Genomic DNA, 21827 nt, shown 5'->3' on the forward strand with positions numbered 1-21827 from the left:
TTCCAACTCATATGTGCAATAGGTTGGCATTGGAACAGCGGTGTGTAAAGAAGCGGCAGTGACATCATGTTTTTCGGAGGAGAGCACGTGTACATCTTTGCCATCCAGGATTGCCAGAGGAGGCTGCAGTGATCTGAGGCTTTGTCTGTGACATAGCTGTGCTTTCCAAATTGGAAGAAGATGTACAAAAAGAATTGGGCATTCCAAATTTTATTAAAGAATTTTTTTTAAATTTAGTTGTTATATTATTTCTTCTGTTTATGGGAAAGGGCTGATAATCATAGTAATTGGTAATTAATAAGTCAGCTAGCTGCTAAAAGAGAGCAAACTTTGCCTTACTACTTTAGATTGCTTGCAGGCTAACACCACCTGATAGATAAATTCCCCATAGTTTTTCCAGTAGTGTTTCCTGGTATCATGCTTTTGCATACCTGGTTTCCTTTAAGCACAAAGGCCTGCCTGGCATCATACAGATAAGGACTTTGTTAAATTGTGTCAAAGACTTATATTCTTTGATTAATGGGAATTCTACTCATCTTATTACACTTCCCGTTTTACACTGCCTGCCGTACCATGTTGCTTATAGTTACACCAGTGGTATAATCACTGCATATGGTCCTAGTAAATCAAATCCTTTATTGATAAATTCAGTCGAGCAGTTTCCAGATGTCTAAATACACTAATGACTTTCATATGAATGCATTGTGATACAACCTTCCCTCTTGCACAAATGTTCTATATTTGCAAAAATTCTGATTAATCATAGAGGTGCCAAGTTTTTAAGAAGAAATTAATAAACAGTTTGTTCAAGTAAATGTGTTTATGAAAGTTTATATATTTATAGGATACATTTAGAAAATTAGACATTTTTAAATATCAATTACCAGAAATCATCCTCAAAGACTATGTTTTTTAGATATCTTAAACTTTGACTGTCTAGTTGTTCCAAATAATTTGTCATTTAGTTCAACTTTTCACCACAACCATTTATAGGACAAATGTGAAAGTTTTCATTAAAATAAAATGCAAATGGCCAGCCAGAGACTGATCAATCATCCTTCACAGTTTTTCTGTTTTTTTTTTTTTTTTTGTTTTTTTTGTTTTTATTATTATTTTGTCGAATGAAAAAGCCTTTTCCTAAATGTCGAGATTTATTAGTCTTTGGGCACGAGTAAATCTACAAAAAAGGCATCTCGTCATTGCTTTTCCTAAATGTTTTTGTTCCCTACCAGGTGAGTGACAGCAGGGTAAAATGGACCTACGGGAGATGTGTGTTTTCACCTTTTTAGCATTCCTTTTTGCTTTTCCATCGCTTGTATTTGTGCAATTAACTCTGAGTGAGTGAAAGTTGTCTGCAGAAAAGGCTGTGGTATTGAACTCTGTCATGGGCTCCAAGGCGAAAGGGGAAGAAATTGAATTTTGTTCACTCCATTCTCTGGATATTTATTAAATGCTTCAACTGTCAAGAGCAGCCAGCAGGTGAACAGGTTCTTCTATTGCATATCACCTGTAGACACTTGAGGAAAAACCTCCCGGTAGATGTGCTATTTGCTACTACACCGATGCACTAATCACAGAAAATGACGTATTAAATATCTACATGCTGTTATTTACCTTATGTATGTGTTGGCGTATTTTGTATTGCATCATTGCACAAAATAGAAATGATTTTAGAGTGTGTTTGTAAATGCATCTGATGTATGTCAGTCAGCTGCAATTTAAATGTAAATGTTAAGTTTGCGTTTGCAGGATAGATCGTAATCATTCTGTCAAATATCATTTGTGCCTCTGCCCTGGAGGGCACAGAACTCATACCGTGTGTAAATACTGGACAAGATGGAGAGGAAATTATATTTCAAACCTTCATTCCCTCAAATGAGAATTTGCCGCCTTGAGTCCTCCTCCTCATGGTGTTCAGAGTTGCAGTGCCCTTACACTGACTAATGTGGCAGTCGTAATATTCATACAAGCGGTCTAAATCGCGTGTTAACAACCCCTCTGTCTTTGGGCTGATGTATCATTTTAAAGAGATTATGAAGGAATTAAATACATAATATAAAATATTAGAGAACAGAAAATCTCAACAAATTGACCTTAATTTAATTTTTTTCAGATTTTACATTTTGTAAAAGGGAAGATTTTAAATTTTGCTAATAGAGCTGCATGTATTCTATCAGACAGAGATATTATTTATCAGCTAGTACAAACATCCCTCTTTGTATTAAGACATTCTGTGCATCACAACTCTGATTACAACATTAATTAGTGAGGCAATAAATGTATTACAATGATACAATTTATGGAAGCAAAATGTAAGAGTCCACAAGTGCAAACAAATCCAATTAATCTGCATAATAACGTCAAAGATCTACTGCAGCCCCATACAATGACACTCAGTGTAAATGATATATTAACATACTGAATGATGGCAGCTCTTGGAGTTCTCAAATTAGACTAGGTTATTAGAAAAAATTGTGCAGACTTGCATATTAAGCATGTTAGAATTCACAGTACAAAATACAGTTTTCCATGTATGAAGACGTATGTAGCTGAAGTGTAAGGACGCTTGATCATAAAGACTCTTCAATCAGTATCATCTTTACAGCCCCCTTTGTGACCCTCACATTGAACTTTAAATGATTCTTATACCCTTGGACCCTTACTGCACCCGTGAGAAACTTACATAACCTGCTTCAGTAAATACTCAGTGGTATACATTTTTTTGTGTATTGAAGGCTGTGTTATTTTCGCTAGGTAAGGGTGTTGGCCATGGAAAGGAACAAACAAGCGAATCAGATAAGCGGTAGGACATCATTTTGTGCAAATGCGGTGCCTATTCGCTGGTTATTTAAAGAATGTGCATTAGATGGAAAGGCTGCAATTTAATTGTCTCATGGCAGCTATTATTTAGATCACAGACAATGTGTGCCAATAAACTTGTAAAACCAAGGGTAATCATCACAAAGCCATCTTTGAATCTTCCACTGCTTCTATTCACTCCAATTCAATTCAATTTTATTTGTGTAATGCTTTTTACAAAGGGAAGGTGTCACAAAGCAGCTTTACAGAGATCCCATGCCTTGGCACCTAAGAGAGAGCCTACGGCAACAGTGGCAAGGAAAAATTCCCTAGCTAAAAGGAAGCAACCTTGAGGAGAGCCTAGCTCAAAGGGGGAAACCCATCTGCCTCTGGCCAGAACTGGGCAATTGAATTAGGGGAGGAAAAGTCTCAGGAGCAGGCAGTGGCTGTAGTTGGAGCCAGCGTGAACATGATGAGACGGGGGCAGTGTTTGCATCACTGCTTTCGTGTGATGCTAAATGGACTGTTAGGGTAATTAGTGCCCAGCACGACTTTCTGGGATGAATGATTGCAGGTCCAGTTATATTGACTCTCTTCCAGGTTGATGCATTGGCTAATTTAGTAGCTCTTAAAGATGAGTTTTGACAATTGGAGCGTCCCATTGGTCAGCCCTCCGGTATCTGTTCTCTAAGTGTCACAGCTCCGAGTGTGACAGTCTTTTGTGTTTCCCTGTCGCTAATATCAATCAGTGGATCAGTGTGTGATGATGATTTACTGAAGAGGAGGAAGGCTACCTGTCACTCATAGTTACCTAAAACTAAAAAATACCTGCCAGGAGTACAGGTTTGAAGTTAGAATCCAAGGTGAAATACTTGCATCCTTGAATAAGTCGTGTATCGTTTTTCAGTTAATACCCAGCGTATGTGAATTGTGCTAGTTGCTGTGGATGTAGGTCTCTGCATTCATAACAAATATTATGAAACTTAAGCCTCAGCAACGAGATGTTCATTAAATATAATAATGTAATGTAACATAATACAACCATCAGTATGTGTGTTGAATGTAGCGATATAACGTAACCCTCAATAAGGACACGTAACATGTGCACTATCATGCCATGCTCACATTTGGGCTGCTTTGTTTCTCCCTGTCCTCCAGAACCGATGCGGACCCCAAAGAGCCTAAAGATCGCAGAGACTCAGGCCCGCTTCATAGTAGTGGACTGGGAGTCCCTGGGCTACAACATCACTCGCTGCCACACCTTCAACCTCACCATCTGCTACCATTACCACGGCGCCAACAACCAGACTAAGGCAGACTGCCTGGACATGGACCCAAAAGCGCCACGTCATGTGGTGGGGAACCTGCCGCCCAACACCAACGTCACCCTGAAGATGATCCTCACCAACCCAGAGGGACGCAAGGAGAGCGACGAGGTGGTCATCCACACAGATGAGGACGGTGGGTCACTTTATCAGCCAGTAAGCGTTCCAGCATGAACCCCAGGGAAAGGCTTTAGTTGGACGCATCAAAAGCACTTAACAACTCAGTGCTTCTTGTATGTGTAATAAATCAATGCTTTATTTGTCCAGCTTAACACTTTAGAATGTTTGAGCCACTCTGATCAAAAGAAAAAGACTGGACAAAAAACAGCACCTTATCAAGGATTGGAACCTGCAGCCTTCTGGGTATGAGCTCATACTCCCATGTCTCCTGATGCAGTGCCCAGTGCTGTCCCCAGCCGATCCATGAAGGCCACTCCCTTTGAAGACCGCATATTCCTGCACTGGAAGGAACCACTAGAGCCCAATGGTATCATCACCCAGTATGAGGTACTGAGACTCATCCCGAGCTCTCTGACTCTGTGTCTGACTCAGTACGAGGTGCTGAGACTCACACCAATCTCTCTGACTGTGGCTGACTCAGTATGAACAACTGAGACTCACACCAAGTTCTCTGACCCTTTTCTCTGACTCAGTATGAGGTATTAAGACCCACACCAAACCCTCTAACTCTGTCTCTGGCATCGTTCTCTGACACCTGACCCACAGCTCTGTGGAGTGCTTCATGTGTATATGTAATGTTTATTAAAATAAAGTTTAAAACTGATTCTAGATATTGATTCAGTTTCTTAGGCATTAGTTTCATCAACAGTTACTATAGTAAGTCATGAGTAATCAATCATATTCTGCTCTAGTGTTAAGCCATAAGCTAGTAAGATCCCTTTGTCTTAAAGCATCTTTAGATTCACTACCCTCTGTGATTTTTGAGTATCCACAGAAAATCCTCTTTTCTTCTGTGTTGAAACCCAGATCAGCTACAGCAGCGTGCGGTCCTTCGACCCTTCGGTGCCTCTCCTGCAGCCCCCCCTGACCGTGTCCCTGCCCTGGAACGCCTCTCACCACGTTTTCCCCCAGCTGCACCCCGGCACCACCTACCAGTTCAGCATCCGTGCCAGCACCGTCAAGGGCTTCGGCCCGCCTACCACCCTCAACGTCACCACCAACATCTCCGGTATGACCTTTACCTGTATGTGTGCGTGCGTTTACAGGTGTGCACGTGTGCGTGAACATGTGTGAGTGCGATGTGTAAGCTTCTAAGCCTTCTGGAGTAGAGTGCTATAGCTTTGCACAGTGAATTTCTCTTTATTGTGACCATTATGATGTCGTGAACAGGCACAAGTGTACTGTGTCCTCTCTAACATCCTCACTCTGAAAACATGTTGATGATTCACTAGACCACATGATTTTATTCCTAATTGTAGAGGAGGTCAGTGTTTATTAGTGTTTTCAGGTGGAATTTATTTGAAATGAGTTGAAATGACAACAGAGGCAATCATTAGATGACAGAACATGATGCACTGTGCAGTAGGAGTTATCAAAGTGAGGAGGCGAGCGAATGTCCAAGCTTTCTGACATATTGCTTAATAGCACAAGAAGCCAGTAACCTTTTTAAATGAGAGCCATTTGCTTTTAGCTCCAAGTAAACTTAATGCTTGATATATATTGTAGGTAAGATGCCATAAAATATGGTTTGCTGCTCGCTACTTTAAATCCATTTTTCCAGGGAAATAAAAAATGCCCTGTGATTATGAAGTCCATTAGAAAACATTTACTGAGCGGGAGGTTTCCTTCATGGTGATATAAATGTACTGGGTCGAGGTTTTTCTCCTCTTTCTCACTAATGGCAGAGAACACCGCATGATGGGTCTCACGGAGCTCCAAATTTGTACCCTTTACTATCAATTGCCCTCATCATAGGCATTCCATTTCCTCAGTTTGGCCGTCTGTGAGCTCTCCTTTCAGTGGTGCATTTTGTCCCCAGCTCCCACATTAGAAGAATACGATGGCCTGGAGGCATTTCTGAATGAGACCGCCACCACAATCACTGTCCTGCTCAAGCCAGCCCAGGCCAAAGGCGCCCCCATCAGGTGAGTGGGTCCAAGCCTGGTTCTGTTTGGTTCAGCTCACACCACCTGCACTTTAGCACACTGGTAGTCTCATTGCAAACTAGCTTTATTTAACATTGCTCTTTGACTGCCCTATAGTCTGTAGTGTAACATAATTGTGATTGGCCCCGGTGCAAATATTTTTTCTTGGCCCCCCCACCCCCCACCCCAAACACAAGCGCTAAGGTTAGCCTCCGGCTGCACGTCAACATTACTATCATTAGCATTCGATGAAGCATGGAAAAAAAACAGTCTAATTTCATCAGTTTACAGTACACCCATCCTGTTCCACTCTCTTGTTTGGGCTTGCTAAACATTATTTATGCTGCTAACTTACTGTCCATTTGCTGAATTACACTTACTTCTTGCTAAAAGGTTGAACCGTTGAGGAAAAATTGACGTCACAACGTCCACGCAAGTTATCACAAATGACAGGGGGCAAGGTCATTGGACAAACAAATTAGCATCTCCCAGCAAGCCTCCTTCCTTCGTACTTTTGAGAAGAAAGCAACCAAATTAAGTAAGTGGTGGGCAGAAATAATATTTATTTTTAATAAAACATGCAGTTTTGGAACATTTCAATAAGGACAAATAAAAATACGTAAAAAATAGGCTATGACTCAAAACCGTAAGTGTGATACACAAGGTGGGAAGGTGGTATATATAGCTATCACAATTACAAGTAATTTGCAGCAAAAAGGCACCAGCAAAAGCAGCAAAAAATCGCCTGCCTACATGGGCCCCTGACAGCCTCTGGGCCCCGGTGCACTGCACTGGTTACACCATCAATATTTACACCAGTGCCTGTAGTCTTCACTTCCTGACTTCCCTGCTACCACTCAATATTTCAGGGTAGTGTAGGAAACAAACCAAACTGAATACCTTTGCCCTTAAAGACTAGAAGACAATGAGTTTTTGGGAAATGGGGCTGGAGTATGGCTCTCACAGCCAAGCAACTGTATGCCAGCTGATATCTCCCACTGAGTTGTGGGAAATGAAGTTCAGAGAAGATTGGTGTTTATTTTTCTCCTGTGAACTCATCAATGTGACACATTTTCATAAACTTGTCAGAAGTGTGGGAAAATCTGAAATCTTCTTGTCAGAAGTCTGATTTAATAAATCCGGTGTTATGTATTATAGAAAAGGGCGGTGCTGAATGGAGCTCTCTGACCTTGCTGAAGCACACTGCGCAGAGTGACAGCTAACATTGTGCTGAACCCCCCGACCCTCCTCTTTTGTGAGGAATGACGTGCGTGTTCCTGAATATTGTCTCTGATGGGATAATCTGAAGTGACACACGCGTGGGGTGGCTGTTCATGAAAGGTGCTTGATTGTGTACGCTTGCAGCTTTAAAGATAGACATGGCAGGCAGGGACACTCAGGGGCGAGCAGCAGACAGATTGCAGCCTTCTGGAAGTCTTGTTCTGCATTCATTATTAAAGGCATCCTCTAAATTCACTTGGTTAGCTACAGAATTGTTGAAAGCTAAAGGATAAATACATGGCAGGTTAGCAGGAAGTTTGCTAATTGGTTGAAAGTGTGTGTGAGATGAGCTGTTTTTTTTATAATGAGTTTGTCCCGAGTGCTTCTGTAAAATGGATCATTTGTGGTGACAAAGGGGACATTTTGTGTCTGTATTTCCGAGTGGGTGCTTGTGTGTTAGGTTTGTAGGGCTCTGAATCGAAATGGAGGCCATGGCAGGAGAAGTGGCTAGTGTGTTCTGTCATGAAAGATGAAGAAAGTACTGATTCAGAATGAGCACAGTCGCTCTGTAGTCATTTGGCAGGGCTTAGAAGCCCTTCTGTTGACCACAGTGTCTTGCGCAGGGAAAGCAAAGGATCATGGTTCTCCAGCTTCACAAATGAAAGCTCAGTAAGTCACATTTAGACAGCTGCCCGTGGATCTCTACCGCATCCACTGGGCTCTGGGGAAGGGAAATGCCTGAGTGACACTGAAAACTAAATGAGGAACACAGACAGGTCATTCCCAGGAGAGACCTCTTCATTCTTCTTATTGATTCACTCTCAGGCTAGTCGACTGAAATAATTATTTTTCCTCAGAGCGTTCGTTTCGTTGAAGGAATATTAAACACAGCCACTGATGAAGAACCTTCCTTTCGATCTGGAGAGGGAACTGGGGAAAAAAGCGGGATATAAAGATAGATTCAATCTTTACTAGTTCAGTAGACTATCAAGATAAAGTATCTTTACTGGTGCAGTAGAATATGAAGATAAGGGTTCTATTGTGCTGCTTCAGTAGAATACAAAAGTAAAGTTTCGTCTTTTTACCTAGATAAATCTGAATAAAAGTCACCCTGGTGTTGTGTTCCTTGCGCAGCTCCTACCAGATCGTGGTGGAGGAGTTAAATCCCCATCGCTCTCGGAGGGAGGCCAGCTCTGTGGACTGCTACCAGGTCCCTGTGTCTTATCAGAGCGCCTCCAGCGGCGCTTCACCCTATTACTTCGCCGCCGAGCTGCCGCCCAGCAACCTCCCCGAGCCCTCGCCGTTCACCGTGGGAGACAACAAGACCTACCAGGGCTTCTGGAATCCTCCGCTGGCCCCCAGGAAGAACTACAACATTTACTTCCAGGCGGTCAGCAGCGTGGAGAAGGTCAGGCAGTTTGCATTTATCCTTTGTACAGTGCCTTGTATAAGAAAACAATATGTTTATTTATAAGAGGCATTCATGGATTGTTGCGAGATACCTTCCTGCTTCAGTAGGCGTTATGTGTATTCTTTTGTGTCTTTTTTTTTTGGTCCAAGTTGGTTTGCATTTTGAGGATCAGAAATATTCATTCCTACATTTTGCAGCAGCAGTTAAAAAAAAAGCCACAAATGTAGGTTTTCATTATTTTTTACGGCTGAAATGCCACTTTGACACAGTGTTGCAGCAGAATAATTCTGTCTTCTGTTTCTGATGATTCATAGTGAAGACCTATGTCCATAAAACAATTTACCTACTTTTATTTCTGTCTTTTTGCAGGAAACAAAGACTCAGTGTCTGAGACTTGCAACAAAAGGTAAAAAAAATCTATATTTTTTCCACTCTTTGTCTTTGGCCCAGTAAGATCTCTCTGTAATGAGACATTTTATTACATTTCTATTCAGTTTTTTTTTTCCCTTACCGTGCCCAAACAATCTCCACCCCCAACCCCTCAATTCAGAACTCCTGTGTGGTAATATCTGCGCTTCTCTTTGTTTCTGTCACTCAGCCAGGAGGATAGGGAGCAGGCGGGCGCTGGATTTAGGCAAAGCTTATCTGTGATATTTGGACTGTAAAGCACCCCGTACTGCCGTACAGCTTTGGCCTTGGAGACGGGAAGGCGGGACGCGCCAGCTCCAGGGATTTCACAAAGAGAGCTTAGTCCTTCTCTATTAAGCCTGTTTGTAGGCTTTTGAAATGATTAAGAGGGAACAGTCATAAAAATAATACAATTTCCATAAAAATAACAATATACCACTGGCATTTGAATGGAGGGTACAGAAAAGACAAACGCTGTCATGTGGGTTTACACAAACAGATCTCACGCATTACCCCTCTCTCTGTGGTTTAATCCCCTGATAATGAAAGTGCTCTCTCTTATGTTCGGTATGGTTTACATCAGACACTGCAACTCTGTCTATTTTATTACAAATAGCATATGGCATCTCAGTTACAGAGCACGACTGCATTCACGTGTCTTATTTCCATAAGCTGTGTCCTAGTCTCTCATCTCATTCCCATAATGTCCTCACAAAATACGCTTGCAGATCTTTTGTTGCAATATAATCCCATATGGATGCAATAATAGGAGCAGATTTAACATCAAGATAAATATCAATTATCTTGATGCAAAATGTATGCAGATTTGTTACTAACATGCCACTCATGTAATTGACCAACCATGAGTCCATGGAGAGCCAGGGAATTGTACATTGCAGGGTATTTGCCTTTTTTTTACAGTTTAAGAATATCAAAGAGTTGTGTGACTTTTACTGGCACACTTTACCTTTATTCCAGTCTAAATTTGAGATCTGTAGGTGTAACCCCCTGTACAGTGCACTGACAGTGGGAGAAAGCAGCACTCCCTCTAACTGTGACGAGTCCTTAGGTGCACCCAACATGTGCCGCAGATCCCTTTAAACGCAGAGGATAAACACATTATTTGTTTTCAGTGGCGAGGCCTGTTAACAGCTCTGTCTTCGAATAAGAAAGCCACAGCACTGATTAAGAGGATATAATGTGCTAAACGGAAATGTTCCTTTTATCACTGTTTGTTTTTTTTTTGAGCAGGTGTAATGTTGTCCTCTACAGCTGATCTGCAGACCTAATTGCCTTTAATTGGGGTAATTAGGTGCTGTGGGAAACAGGTTTAACATCGTTTTAGGCTACATGACATCATGTGCCTTATACACTAAGCAGAAACTCTTATCTTCTACAGATTACAACGCGTGCAGTTTTACACTGTGTCCCATTCAGACAGACAGATTCTTTCAGGAGCAATTAAAGTAAAGTACCTTGGGGCTCAAGGGGAGGGCGGTTGCTATTACATCCAAAGTGTGGATTTTTCCAGAGTCAGCAGAGAGCTCACACCTGATTAATGGAATCTGAGAGGGAGGGTTTTCGGTGCCCTGTCGATAATTGTTTTCTATTCACGGATTGGGAAAACAGGTCCGGAGACCATAAAAGCAATTCAAACCGCATTTGATACAGACTTCTTTCCTGTTTTGTCGGGAATTTGAAACTGGATTTTCATTGCAGGCAGGGAATTTTATCTCCGAATCAGTGTAATCCAATTTCATTTGAATTCCTGCTTAGATGTTTTTTTTCTCTGTAAATTTATTGGATGAGGACTGACAGAAACATTTGTACTGCTGATACGTGAGGAGGGGGAGTGTCTGAAAGTACATTAACCAGCCCCAAATTCATTGGTGAAAATTGTCTTTGCGTGTTGCTTCCTGTCGTACCGTACCCAAAAGTCATGGTCATTATGTGTCAATTCTAGAAAAAGATTTTCATTAATGGAGTCCAGTGTTTGTTTGCCATACATTTGTTCTGTTGTGTACATGGATCTGGAGATATGGTCATATTGGTGGAATGAATTTCTATTGGCCGTGCAGCCACACGCTTTGGACTGCTACACCCTCCTGCATCTCTGTTTTGCTTTCCAGTCTGTCTTTTAACACAGATGTTCATGTGGGTTTTATACTACTTCTGATTGGAGTGTGTGCGTACACACACACACATTTTATTTTGGACAATGAACAGGATGGTACAAATATATTCAAGTCTTAAGAAAGAAATGAACAAACCACTAATTAGCATTATAGAATTACTGCAGCATTATTACATAGCACAGCATTCAATCACAGTATAAACCCAGTGAAAAAAGTGCCTGCCCATTTCCCCTGGGAGCCTATGTCTGCCAGGCCTCCATGAACTAGGGATTAACCATCACTAATAAAGCAAAGCCAGACTGGAGGACATGAGACCACAGTATCTTTAACACCATCATGGCCAGTTAGTTTGGAGGCATGTGTACTCACTTGTCGTTAGTTTATCATTAGTAAATGTCTCATTGGGGGACATAAGTGATACTGAGAGGTCCTGAATGAGAGGACCTGTGCGCCTCACGGATTGAGGGGTATTTGCTGGAACAGAGGTGTGAACACTTCTCATGTGTGTGACAGTAGGAATCCTTGTGCTGTCGTGTCTGGAGTGTTTTTTTTTTTTTTGCTTTATGTGCATTCGCTGTAACTGCTGTGAAAGGACTCGTTTGCGCCGAGGCAGTGCATTAGTCACTTTGACAGGTGCTGCTGATGAGTGATGATCCCCATATTTCATGTGTGATGAACCCAGTAATATGTCTGTATTACGGCCCATTCCCTGTTCAGCGCAAGTGCAGTGTGGATGCAGCAGTATTTTTAAGCAACGGGTATTTGATTCAAGAAGAACATTTTGTTATTTGTAAAAATTTGGCATGTTAAAAACTATTCTTGTAAGTCTAAACTTTTATGTTTCAACAGCGTTAGATGTGTCACAGTTTAAACGGTTTTAAACCCCTTTAGCAGAAGAGGGTCTGTTCTGTGGATACTCTGTCTTAAAGTCTGTGTGTGTGTGTGTGTGTGTGTGTGTATGAGTGTAGACTTATGTGTGCTGTGTGTGTTTTTGGTCTCCAGGGGCGACCGAGGAGCCCGAGGTGATTCCGGATCCGGCCAAGCAGACTGACAGAGTGGTGAAGATCGCTGGCATTGGGGCAGGAGTGCTGGTCTTCATCCTCCTCCTCCTCCTCGCCATCCTGCTGGTGAAAAAGAGGTGAGTGTGTATATGTCTCTGTGAGCGTACTGTATGTCAGTAAGCTCTTCTCTTTGAGTGTAAGATTGCTTTGGTAAATGAGTGTTGAGTGTTGAGTGTGTGTATGTGTGTGTGTGTGTGTGTGTGTGTGTGTGTGTGCGCGCAGATATGTACTCTATGAGCACTCAGTCTAGGCAAGAGTATGACATGCCAAGACTTCCATCCCAGAGCCATCAGAAGTAAAAGACATTTCCCCTGTCTGGGAACACCCTGCAGTCCCATACCATTAGCATTAGTACTGGAGTAGTGTTAGCAATAACAATATCCTGCCATTGATTAGGGTGGAATTACTGACCTCCAGTCAAATAAAGGTTTTACACAGATTTCTATGATAGGTATCTGTCATGGGTAGAATAGAAGATTTGACCTCTTGAAAGATGGGTGTTGATTAACTGCTAAAGTGATAGAAAATGACTGTAATTCATGGCTATTTAAAGAATGACTTATAGAGACTGATTTCCTAATACAAGTACCCAAGTACACACATAGAAATAAGTTTTACTGATGCCTTTACCCACTCAGATCACAGAAATCTGAGCTGTTTCCTTACATGTATTGAGCTCACCTTGGTAGATTACGTGCTTAGCAGATGGCCTTTTCCATAGAGTATACATATAATGCATTTATACAGCCAAATATTTTGAAGTTGTTTTTTAAAACTTTAATTACAGTTGAGTGCCTCACTGTATTGGCCAGCAGTGCCTCCCATTGGAGCCTGCAACCCAATGGTTAGACCAGTTCCTTCATCACCACTTTACACAGCACAGTGAAGCTCTTAACTGCTGTAATGATGAGTTTGACCAGAGAGGGCTGTCTGGATACAGTCTGAATAGTCATTCCTTCACCACGGTGACCAAATTAATGACCATTCTTCCCCATCTGTGACACAAGAGAGACAATGACATGGCCCAGAGCGTCAAACTCCACCAACAATCAATCCAACCAACCAAAACACAGCCAGCCAACTATCCAACCAATGAGCCCAATGTTGGCCAGTAAACAAACCAACCAATACACTTGAGCACAACTAACCCAAACACAGCCAGCAAACTCACTAACCAGTTCAAACACAATTCAGGAGAATCGACTGATAAGCAGTACACTTTTATAAAAGTGCATTAGAAGTTGGACATGCGGCTGAGTATTTTTTTTTTTTTTTTGCAAACAAGGCAACCTGTGATTGTAGCCCTGGCTATGCTTTAATGTGACCAATGCTGCCATCTTCTGGGCACATTTTAAAATCACTTGTTCGCCATCTGCTATGTTTTTCAGGAATAATAGGAACAGTCCTCTTATAGATATACAGTACTGACTGCATTTACACAAGTGCAATGCACATTATGTGCATTCTACATTAAGTTCAATGGAATCAGAAAGGTAGTAAAATTTCTACTCTGTACACCCGTCTTCAAGTGGACTAAATGTCAAAGGGGTGGTGCTTCAGTAATCACATTTTCATTTGTTTTCAACAAATGTCTAATGCAAGAAAGATGACAATTATCACTGTTTCACTTCACAAGCAGTCATTTCATATGTATATGAAAAACTCATGAAAGCAGGCCTATGTTTTCAAACACCTACATGGTCCAGAGATAAACACACACAAATATACAAAGGGACACACATTTATATGCACGCCCACACACACACACACACACACACACACACAACATGTCCAGATGAGACAGGAGGAGAGACAGTTTAACTGAACTGACAATGAAAGAGGGATGTTTATACAGCGTAATGTGTGGAGGGCTTTTTAACACAGAGACTTGTGGACACAGAACGGCAGAAACGTGTGGAGAGCTTTTTTAAACACAGAGTCCTGGGGACACAGAAAGACAGTCACGCTGTGACTCTAACAGCCGGGGAGTGAAAACACTGGCAAATGACTCTTAATTGGCAGAACGGTCTCCAAGCCTCTCTCAACATTCTGCCAATTAGGGACAATTTCAAAGTCCCTCTGCTAATTTAACACTGTCTCTCGCCTCGTTTTTCGCTGTTTGGTCGCACCCTTCCCCGGGCCAGAGCACCTTCACTGCAGTCATCTCCTCCTACAGACTGTGTGTGCTCTTCTCTCCAGTCTACCCTTTCTCTTCTCTTTCTTCATGCTGTCCCTGGCCTCTCTGTCTGGAGAGACTGGCCCACGCTGGCTTTGTGGAGATCAGATGGAGAGAGTGAGGAATTACTGTATGCTTCAGAGAGATTGCAACAGGGGAAAATGAAAAAAAAAAAGATTTGTTCAGTTTAAGATGTGACTTACCTGACAATGATCACTCCCACTCTCATTTGGCAGAAAAATAACTGGCTTTTATATGGATTTGAAGTGTTTTTTAAATATTTTTTTCTTCAAGAAAGAGATAAAAGTCTGCATTGAAGGAAATATATTGGTTTCTCGTGTGGGTTTGATTGAAAGAAGACATGGAGCAGCAGTGTGCTTAACTTGACAGCTTATTTATATTACTGATGGCTTCTTTTGCAAGTATAGAAGCAGATGTCTTTGAAAATAAGATTATCGGGGTGTAAATTGGCACATTTTCCTCTGTAATTAATATTCTTCCAGTTGGTTTTGAATTGTATGTGTTCATGCGCTATATGTGTGATTCTGTTTAAGTGTTTTTTTTTAAATCCCATTTTCCCTGTGTAGCCAGCAGGGCTTTAAGCACTGTTGTGTGAGGCTGAGCATTTCATAAACAACTGAGTTTTGCTTAGTTGAAAATAACAAGAGGTTTGGTTGACAGAATGTTCTTACTGATTTTTTTTTTTTATTCTTTTTAGCAGACCTAGCTTTTTAAATTTTGATTTGTTTCTTAGTTTAAATAAAAACTTTTCAAGCATCACATGATATTGAGTGGTAACGACCCATGCTCCACTAAAGTGGTTGAAATGGGTTGAACTGCCTGTTCATAATGGAGCACTTCAGTATGACAGACAAACAGGCCAATGAAGTCACCCTCAGATGAAGGGAACATTTGCAGGAAAAGTTGCCAGGAAGCACAATTTAAAAAAAAAAAAATTCTAAACTCTGAAGCCTAACATGGGTGTTGGAGGTAAGGTTGTGCATTCCATGTTTAATCTCTTAACAAATAAGAGGTATTAGAAGAAATAACAGTGACCCATAAGAGTTGTGATAGATGAAGGGTCTCTGCTCAGAAGGGTTCACCCCATACGTCTTACCAGTGTGTACAAATGGGACCATGCAACCAATGCTGACGATGAACTGTCAACTATAATTACCTGATCAAATAAGCACTATCATTTCTGTGCATAAAACAAAAAGAATGTGGTTCTAATACCTGACATGAACTGAGAAGATACTGCATCTTTAAAATTCCCGATTGGAGCGTTCTGTACTTTTCAGATGATAAACAGCTAGGTGTGATATGTTGCCTTTTTCATCCGAGTCGTAGCTGATGCACCATAGGCATACCTGCATGTGATATTATCATACACCATAATGTCGGTAATGACAGGGTGCGTTAAGGATTTGCCCAGTTAAGAGAAATCGGATTAAATCCCTTCCTTTTACCAGTAAATGAGCCAATTTTCAAATATACAACACTATTCAAATTCAAATGATTCAAAGATAACTTGCATGCCGTGTCTCATTTATTTTATGCAAACAACCGGATAGCCTGACCAATAAACTCTAACTGCATGTAATTCATATTTAAGAAATGGATTGAAATGCTAACCACCACAAAAATATTGGAAAGTTGAATTATTTTCTGCTTTTGTTGATATAATGGAGTCCCACGATGCGTTCACCAGTATGTGTTTATTCTGCTGTCTCTGATATGCTGGCCAGGAGGACCTACTATTCTTACTCCTATTACCTGTAAGTAAAGCGCAAATACAGCGCCCTCGTCTTCACTAGTGCTGTAGTGTTTTAAAGATGCAGTATCCTTTTTTCAATAAAAAAAAAACATGTGTCGTTCAGATCAACTCTGCAATTTACCATTGACCGACTCACACCCTCCACAGACCAGATCAAAACTACAAGTGGTGTTGTTTGAAAAAAGAATGCTGCACTTGTGTCATGTCTTAGTGTGTGTGCGTATGTGTGTGCGTGTTTGTGTGTGTGAGCATATGCCTGTGGTGTGTGTGTGTGTTTCTGTCTGTCTGTGTGTATGTGTGTATGTGTGTCTTCTTTCATACATCCATCTAACCACCTGGTAAAAGGGGCACTTTGTCAGTAACATATTTGTGTTTTGGAAGAAACACATAACACATACACATCGAAGGTACAAATTTGAAAATAATTTGAAACTGAGTTGATTTAATTAGTTATGCTACAAGCAGGTGTTGGTGCAAAAGACAGAATACAGCACTGTGCACGTGGCCCATCTGAAAAAGCAGTCTGACACCCCTGCAGTTAGTTGCAGATTCGCAAAGGAGAGTTTATTTGTCAGTGGATAAATGAGGCTGAATCTGAGTTTCTATAGAAACTTGCAACGCAAGAGAGGGGGTGTTGCAGCTTATGGGAATAGTAGCTCCAGGGGGGTAATTCTAAACCCTCTGAATTCCAGCTCCTCATAAGTCAACTTTCTAACTAAATCAATCATCGTCTTTTATTTGGTGTAGCATCCATTTTACAGTCATATTGTCACTGTTGCTTTTACAGTGCACTGTTTCCAGAGAGAAAATCCAAATGAGACTGAATGGAAGAGAAATGAAAAATAATCCCCTGACCCCTTGCAAAAGGCAATTGAAATAAACTGCCAGAAATAAGTAAAGATGTGTTGCGTATATATGAGTCACTATGACAGCAACAGTCAATCTGCCATAGTGTGATGGGAGAATGTGCAGTCTCTGTATGTGTTCTTGCAGTGTGAAAGGATCATCCAGACATAGGCAATTACTCTTTCATCAATCTACCCCAAGATTTCCTAGTCATACTAGTGTGTTTATTCTGAATTTTTAATCATGTGGCTCCCCTGAGCTCTATGTTCTGTCTTTGTTGAGGTGCCAAAAAACATCCAAAAAATGTTGAACTTACAGTACCCTGAAATGTAACTACTGTATATGACATTCTGCAAAAACATCGCAGTTGAGGGAACCTAAAATGTCTTGTAATTTGATTGGTTTAAAATATTCATGAGCATGCCGGTTAGTCTGAAAGCCCATAAGTCGTTATTTAGTGTTAAGATACTCCAAACCACAATTATAATTTTCTGTCAACACCTTATTATGCAGCTTTAATTTGTTCCCAGCTGATTGATCAGAAACACATTTCAAAGAGTTTTATGAGAAAATAGCTTATCAGAAATGATTAACATGCAGTTATTTTCTACCATGGAATTGTAGGAAATGTGACTTGTTTTTACAGCAAAAGGTAATTAAAAGATACTTTTGGAGGCGTGATGATTTGAAGACAGTCGTTGATGTAACTAACAGGGCTATGCATGCCTATTTACTGCTCATTTAGATTTCCTGATAGGTGGAAATTGCTCTATCCAGCAGATAATTGCTTTTGTACTATCATGCCATGAAATGACACAATTAAGCTTCATCCTCCTGCTGAATATCCATCTGTCGACTTCATCACCGCAGAGAGAGCAGAGCACATTTGTTTTGGGGTTTTGTAGTGCGGTTTTGATTTCGGCATCAGCCAACTAGATCTTTGGAACATTAGAACAATGGATTGAAAGATCTGTCTTTGATATTGTGCTGGAGTAAGTGGGGTGAGCCATTTTGGGTATTTTGTCCTTACAAATAGAGGTTGTTCAGATTGCGCTGCACTGAGAAAAGCGTAGCATAATCTCCACTCTAGCCCTTCTCTCATCCATCAAAATTTAATCACACATCAGGGACTGGACCTTACAAGTTATGAGGGGGGGGGGGGGGGGGGGGAGGGGGAGGACATTTAGTGTAGTTACATCAAAAACAGTCACAAAGAGCTGCTGCCAGCTGAATGACTCAATCTAACCTCAGATGTTGATGCTCTTATTGATGTGAAGTAGGAACGAAATACTCAGGCAGGGACCATATCGATTTCAAACACCTCATGCCCTGTCCCTTTGTCAGGTGCCATCTTGTTTCTGTCACTGCTGAGTTTCACCTGAGTGAATGGGGTGTGCAGCACCCCCTGAGGAAACAGCTTTTCAGTTTTAAAATTTTGATGTAGCCTTACAGGGGAATTCATTTATGTCTTTGTGTGAGACCTTGAGGCTAAGTTTGTTAAAAACTTCAGCATGGTGTAGTGTCAAGGACTATAACACTGTTACAAGGATACATGTAGCTAAGGAGCATGAGATAGCATGTGTGAGTATTTCAAGACTGACATCACCGCCTGGGGCCACAAGAGTATGTTTAGCTCCCTGGATTGTAAGTGCTGGAGAATTCCATGTCTTGCTGTGTCTTGAAGGTAGCACTGCTTTCCAATAGCTACTGTCAATGTTTTCATTTAGAAACAAAGAAATAGAAAGAATTCTTCCTTTTTGGTTGCATCATGGAAGGGCCCCTGGTGAAGTTGCATATTCTGAATTTTCCTGATGTCTGCCATTTGAAATCATGTCTCTAATCCTGAAGGAAACTTGCCAAGAAACGTAAGGATGCCATCGGGAACACAAGGCAGGAGATGACCCACATGGTGAATTCCATGGACCGGAGCTACGCTGATCAGAGCACCATGCACGCTGAGGACCCCATGTCTGTCACCTTCATGGACTCACACAACTTTAACAACAGATGTAAGTGCGGTCCTGAAGGAGAATCGTGGGGCACACCCAGTCATACTAGGGGCAATAAAGTGCACTGTTGCATAACCCTTTACTTTATAGCTGCAAATCTTGAACGAGTCTTCCTGCCAGAGTGGTGTAACCTCCTGTACTGATTTTTTTTCTCCAGAAATATTTTTGAAATGATCAGTGTGTCACGCTCACTCCTCTTTGGCGTTCAGTGCTTCCTCTTTATCTCAGAGGGTGCTTTAAAATTTAAGAGCTTTAATTCTGAATATGTATGAATTCTTAATTTGTTTCAAAACTGAACTAAATTACTTGATATCTCTGTTTAAGTAAATGAACACATTTCTTCATTTTTTCCCTTAATTATTCAAACTTTCTTTCAATATTTTAATCAAGAGTTAAATTACACCCTAAACACAAGTTCACAATTTCCTGAATACAAGTACATATTGTATTCTGTAGAATATATTACTTGTAAAAATCTAATACCACTTAAAACAGAGTGATCTACTCAGCCACATCCTGTAACAATGCAATTATATATTAAAATCTGTACATCAGTGAGTTTAACATTGCTGAGAAAATTTCAAGCCATTTGGCATTCAATGTCAGCATTTTCAGCAATGAAAATCTGTTAGGTGACTATTAGATGTTGACATAAGAGCAATTAATATTTGTGTGAATAAGTAATGACTGTCTGAAAATGAGTATCCATGCAAAAGTTAAACATTAAAAGGCTATTGTATGCTAGTCAGAGTTTTTTCCTGAGTATGATTATTACAGTACATTTGCTGTGGATTTGTTGAAATGATGTTACATGAGTTTGTAGTCTCCAGAGAGTGTGATACAGGGTATAAAGCTGCTTCTTTGTCATAGTGTGCTTTGAGAACATAGCATATTGTGTGTTCCTGGGGGACTGAACAACTTGTGGCTTATTCAAGACGTTTCAGGAAGAGTTCCTCACCTGCTTTATTTTCCTACAGTGCCCAGTGACCCTCTTGTGCCAACCGCTGTGCTAGGTGAGAACTTAGGCTTGTGTCGTTTACCCACAAATATCCCAGTGCGCACTGTTGTTAGTTTGTTAACTAAGCTAGCATTCTATTGTCTTTGTGTTAGGCTTGGATAGTACTATGTGAGCAGTTTTTCACTCATTAATAAACATATGTAATAATTCAAAATATAAAAATATTCAGAATATAAAATATAAAAAGTAAAAAAAAAAGAATTCAACAATTCAAAATCCCTGAAAATTCTGTGTGAATAGTCCAGTGTAATTTGCTATTCAAAAAAAAAAATGTTTTTAATTATTTCCAGACAGGACTTTAGCGTTGGCCCTGCCAAAATTAAAGTTTTGAGCTGGGGCTCTGCCAGTCCTTTCATTTTCACTCCATCGAATTGTGGGAAGATCTGAAATGCGTCCAAATAATGCTTCTGTGGCAGAACTCAGAGGGAGACATTTGGGTGAATTTACTCAGAAGATAATTATTCTCTGTTTGTGAGCCATAGGAGAGACACAACCAAAAACGCTGACATTGCTGACATTTCCCTCTGGCCCCAGTTCACACCAGTGACAAATAATGCAAAATTACTGGCATGAGTCCCTTTACATTGGACCAGGGAAAAGCTCAAAAAATGCTGTAATGCTGCCAGTATCTCCTGCACACATTCCAGCTCCCCTTCCTCTGTATGTTTAAAATACAGACCAATGAGGAAATGACTACATGTTTAAATGGGGGCGACAGAGACAGTGCATGTTATGTCCCTGACCTAAAACTGCAAACATATCTACATTTACATTCTACAGTTTCAGCTGAACCATTGTTGTGAGCTGTTTAGTACTAGTCTCACACCTGCTCTTGATCTGTGTGTAATCCTTCAGCTTCGAACAGAAAAAGCACAGCTGACAGTTAACAAGACACCACGCCTCATTGTTAGAATTAAACGCTTTAAACCCGTCTGTTACTTTCTACTGACAGAGCAAGCTAACGACTGTGCAGCATCTTAGGTGTTTCCCAGTGCTTGGATTTGATGTAGAATAATGAAGCAATCCCTCTGGTTTCTGTATGGTGTTGCACTATTTAATCACGTTTTTAGAGTGGAAATGTAATGTGATTTTAAAAGATGCCATCAGGTTATATTTCAGTGCATACGTGATCTGTCATTGTAAACTGGGATTTTTTTGCATTTTTGTCGTGGTTGCGTGCAAATCTGTGTTCAGTCCTTTTATGTGACTGTGAGCTCAGTGATCTAGTGGATCTCATCAGATCCTGTCACTGTGGACCATGATTCTCAGTATTTCTCCTTCCTTTCTCTCTCGCTGCCTCGCTTATGAAGTGCCAATAACTGGTAAGTCACTATGACACATTATTAGGTAACATTATTACTTGTAAATGTCCATCAAAATGTCTGTCAAAAACTGCACCGTATTCTGCATTATTGATGTTTTTTTGTTTTGCAGGAGTTTACAGAATATTATGTGTTTCTTTTGTAATTGAATTTTTTTGATGGTTTGCCAGGAGGTGTGTGGAATGAAGGATTGGTGTATTGTGTGTATGTATTC

General features: G+C 40.7%; 1 protein-coding gene across 1 annotated transcript in view; it reads left to right on the forward strand.

Moving 5' to 3' along the window:
* The window catches only part of LOC118786673 (receptor-type tyrosine-protein phosphatase kappa-like), a 125959-nt gene that overhangs the window by 90566 nt on the left and 13566 nt on the right, over positions 1-21827 (forward strand). Inside the window, exons 8-18 of the mRNA XM_036541900.1 lie at positions 3958-4260; positions 4522-4631; positions 5112-5313; positions 6124-6229; positions 8585-8858; positions 9231-9267; positions 12407-12542; positions 16390-16419; positions 19113-19273; positions 20251-20286; positions 21602-21613. Of these exons, the coding sequence (XP_036397793.1) occupies positions 3958-4260; positions 4522-4631; positions 5112-5313; positions 6124-6229; positions 8585-8858; positions 9231-9267; positions 12407-12542; positions 16390-16419; positions 19113-19273; positions 20251-20286; positions 21602-21613 (1407 nt within the window). The remainder of the gene's footprint in view (positions 1-3957; positions 4261-4521; positions 4632-5111; positions 5314-6123; positions 6230-8584; positions 8859-9230; positions 9268-12406; positions 12543-16389; positions 16420-19112; positions 19274-20250; positions 20287-21601; positions 21614-21827) is intronic.

Source organism: Megalops cyprinoides, chromosome 12 (genome assembly GCF_013368585.1).
Source record: "Megalops cyprinoides isolate fMegCyp1 chromosome 12, fMegCyp1.pri, whole genome shotgun sequence".
Lineage (NCBI taxonomy): Eukaryota > Metazoa > Chordata > Actinopteri > Elopiformes > Megalopidae > Megalops > Megalops cyprinoides.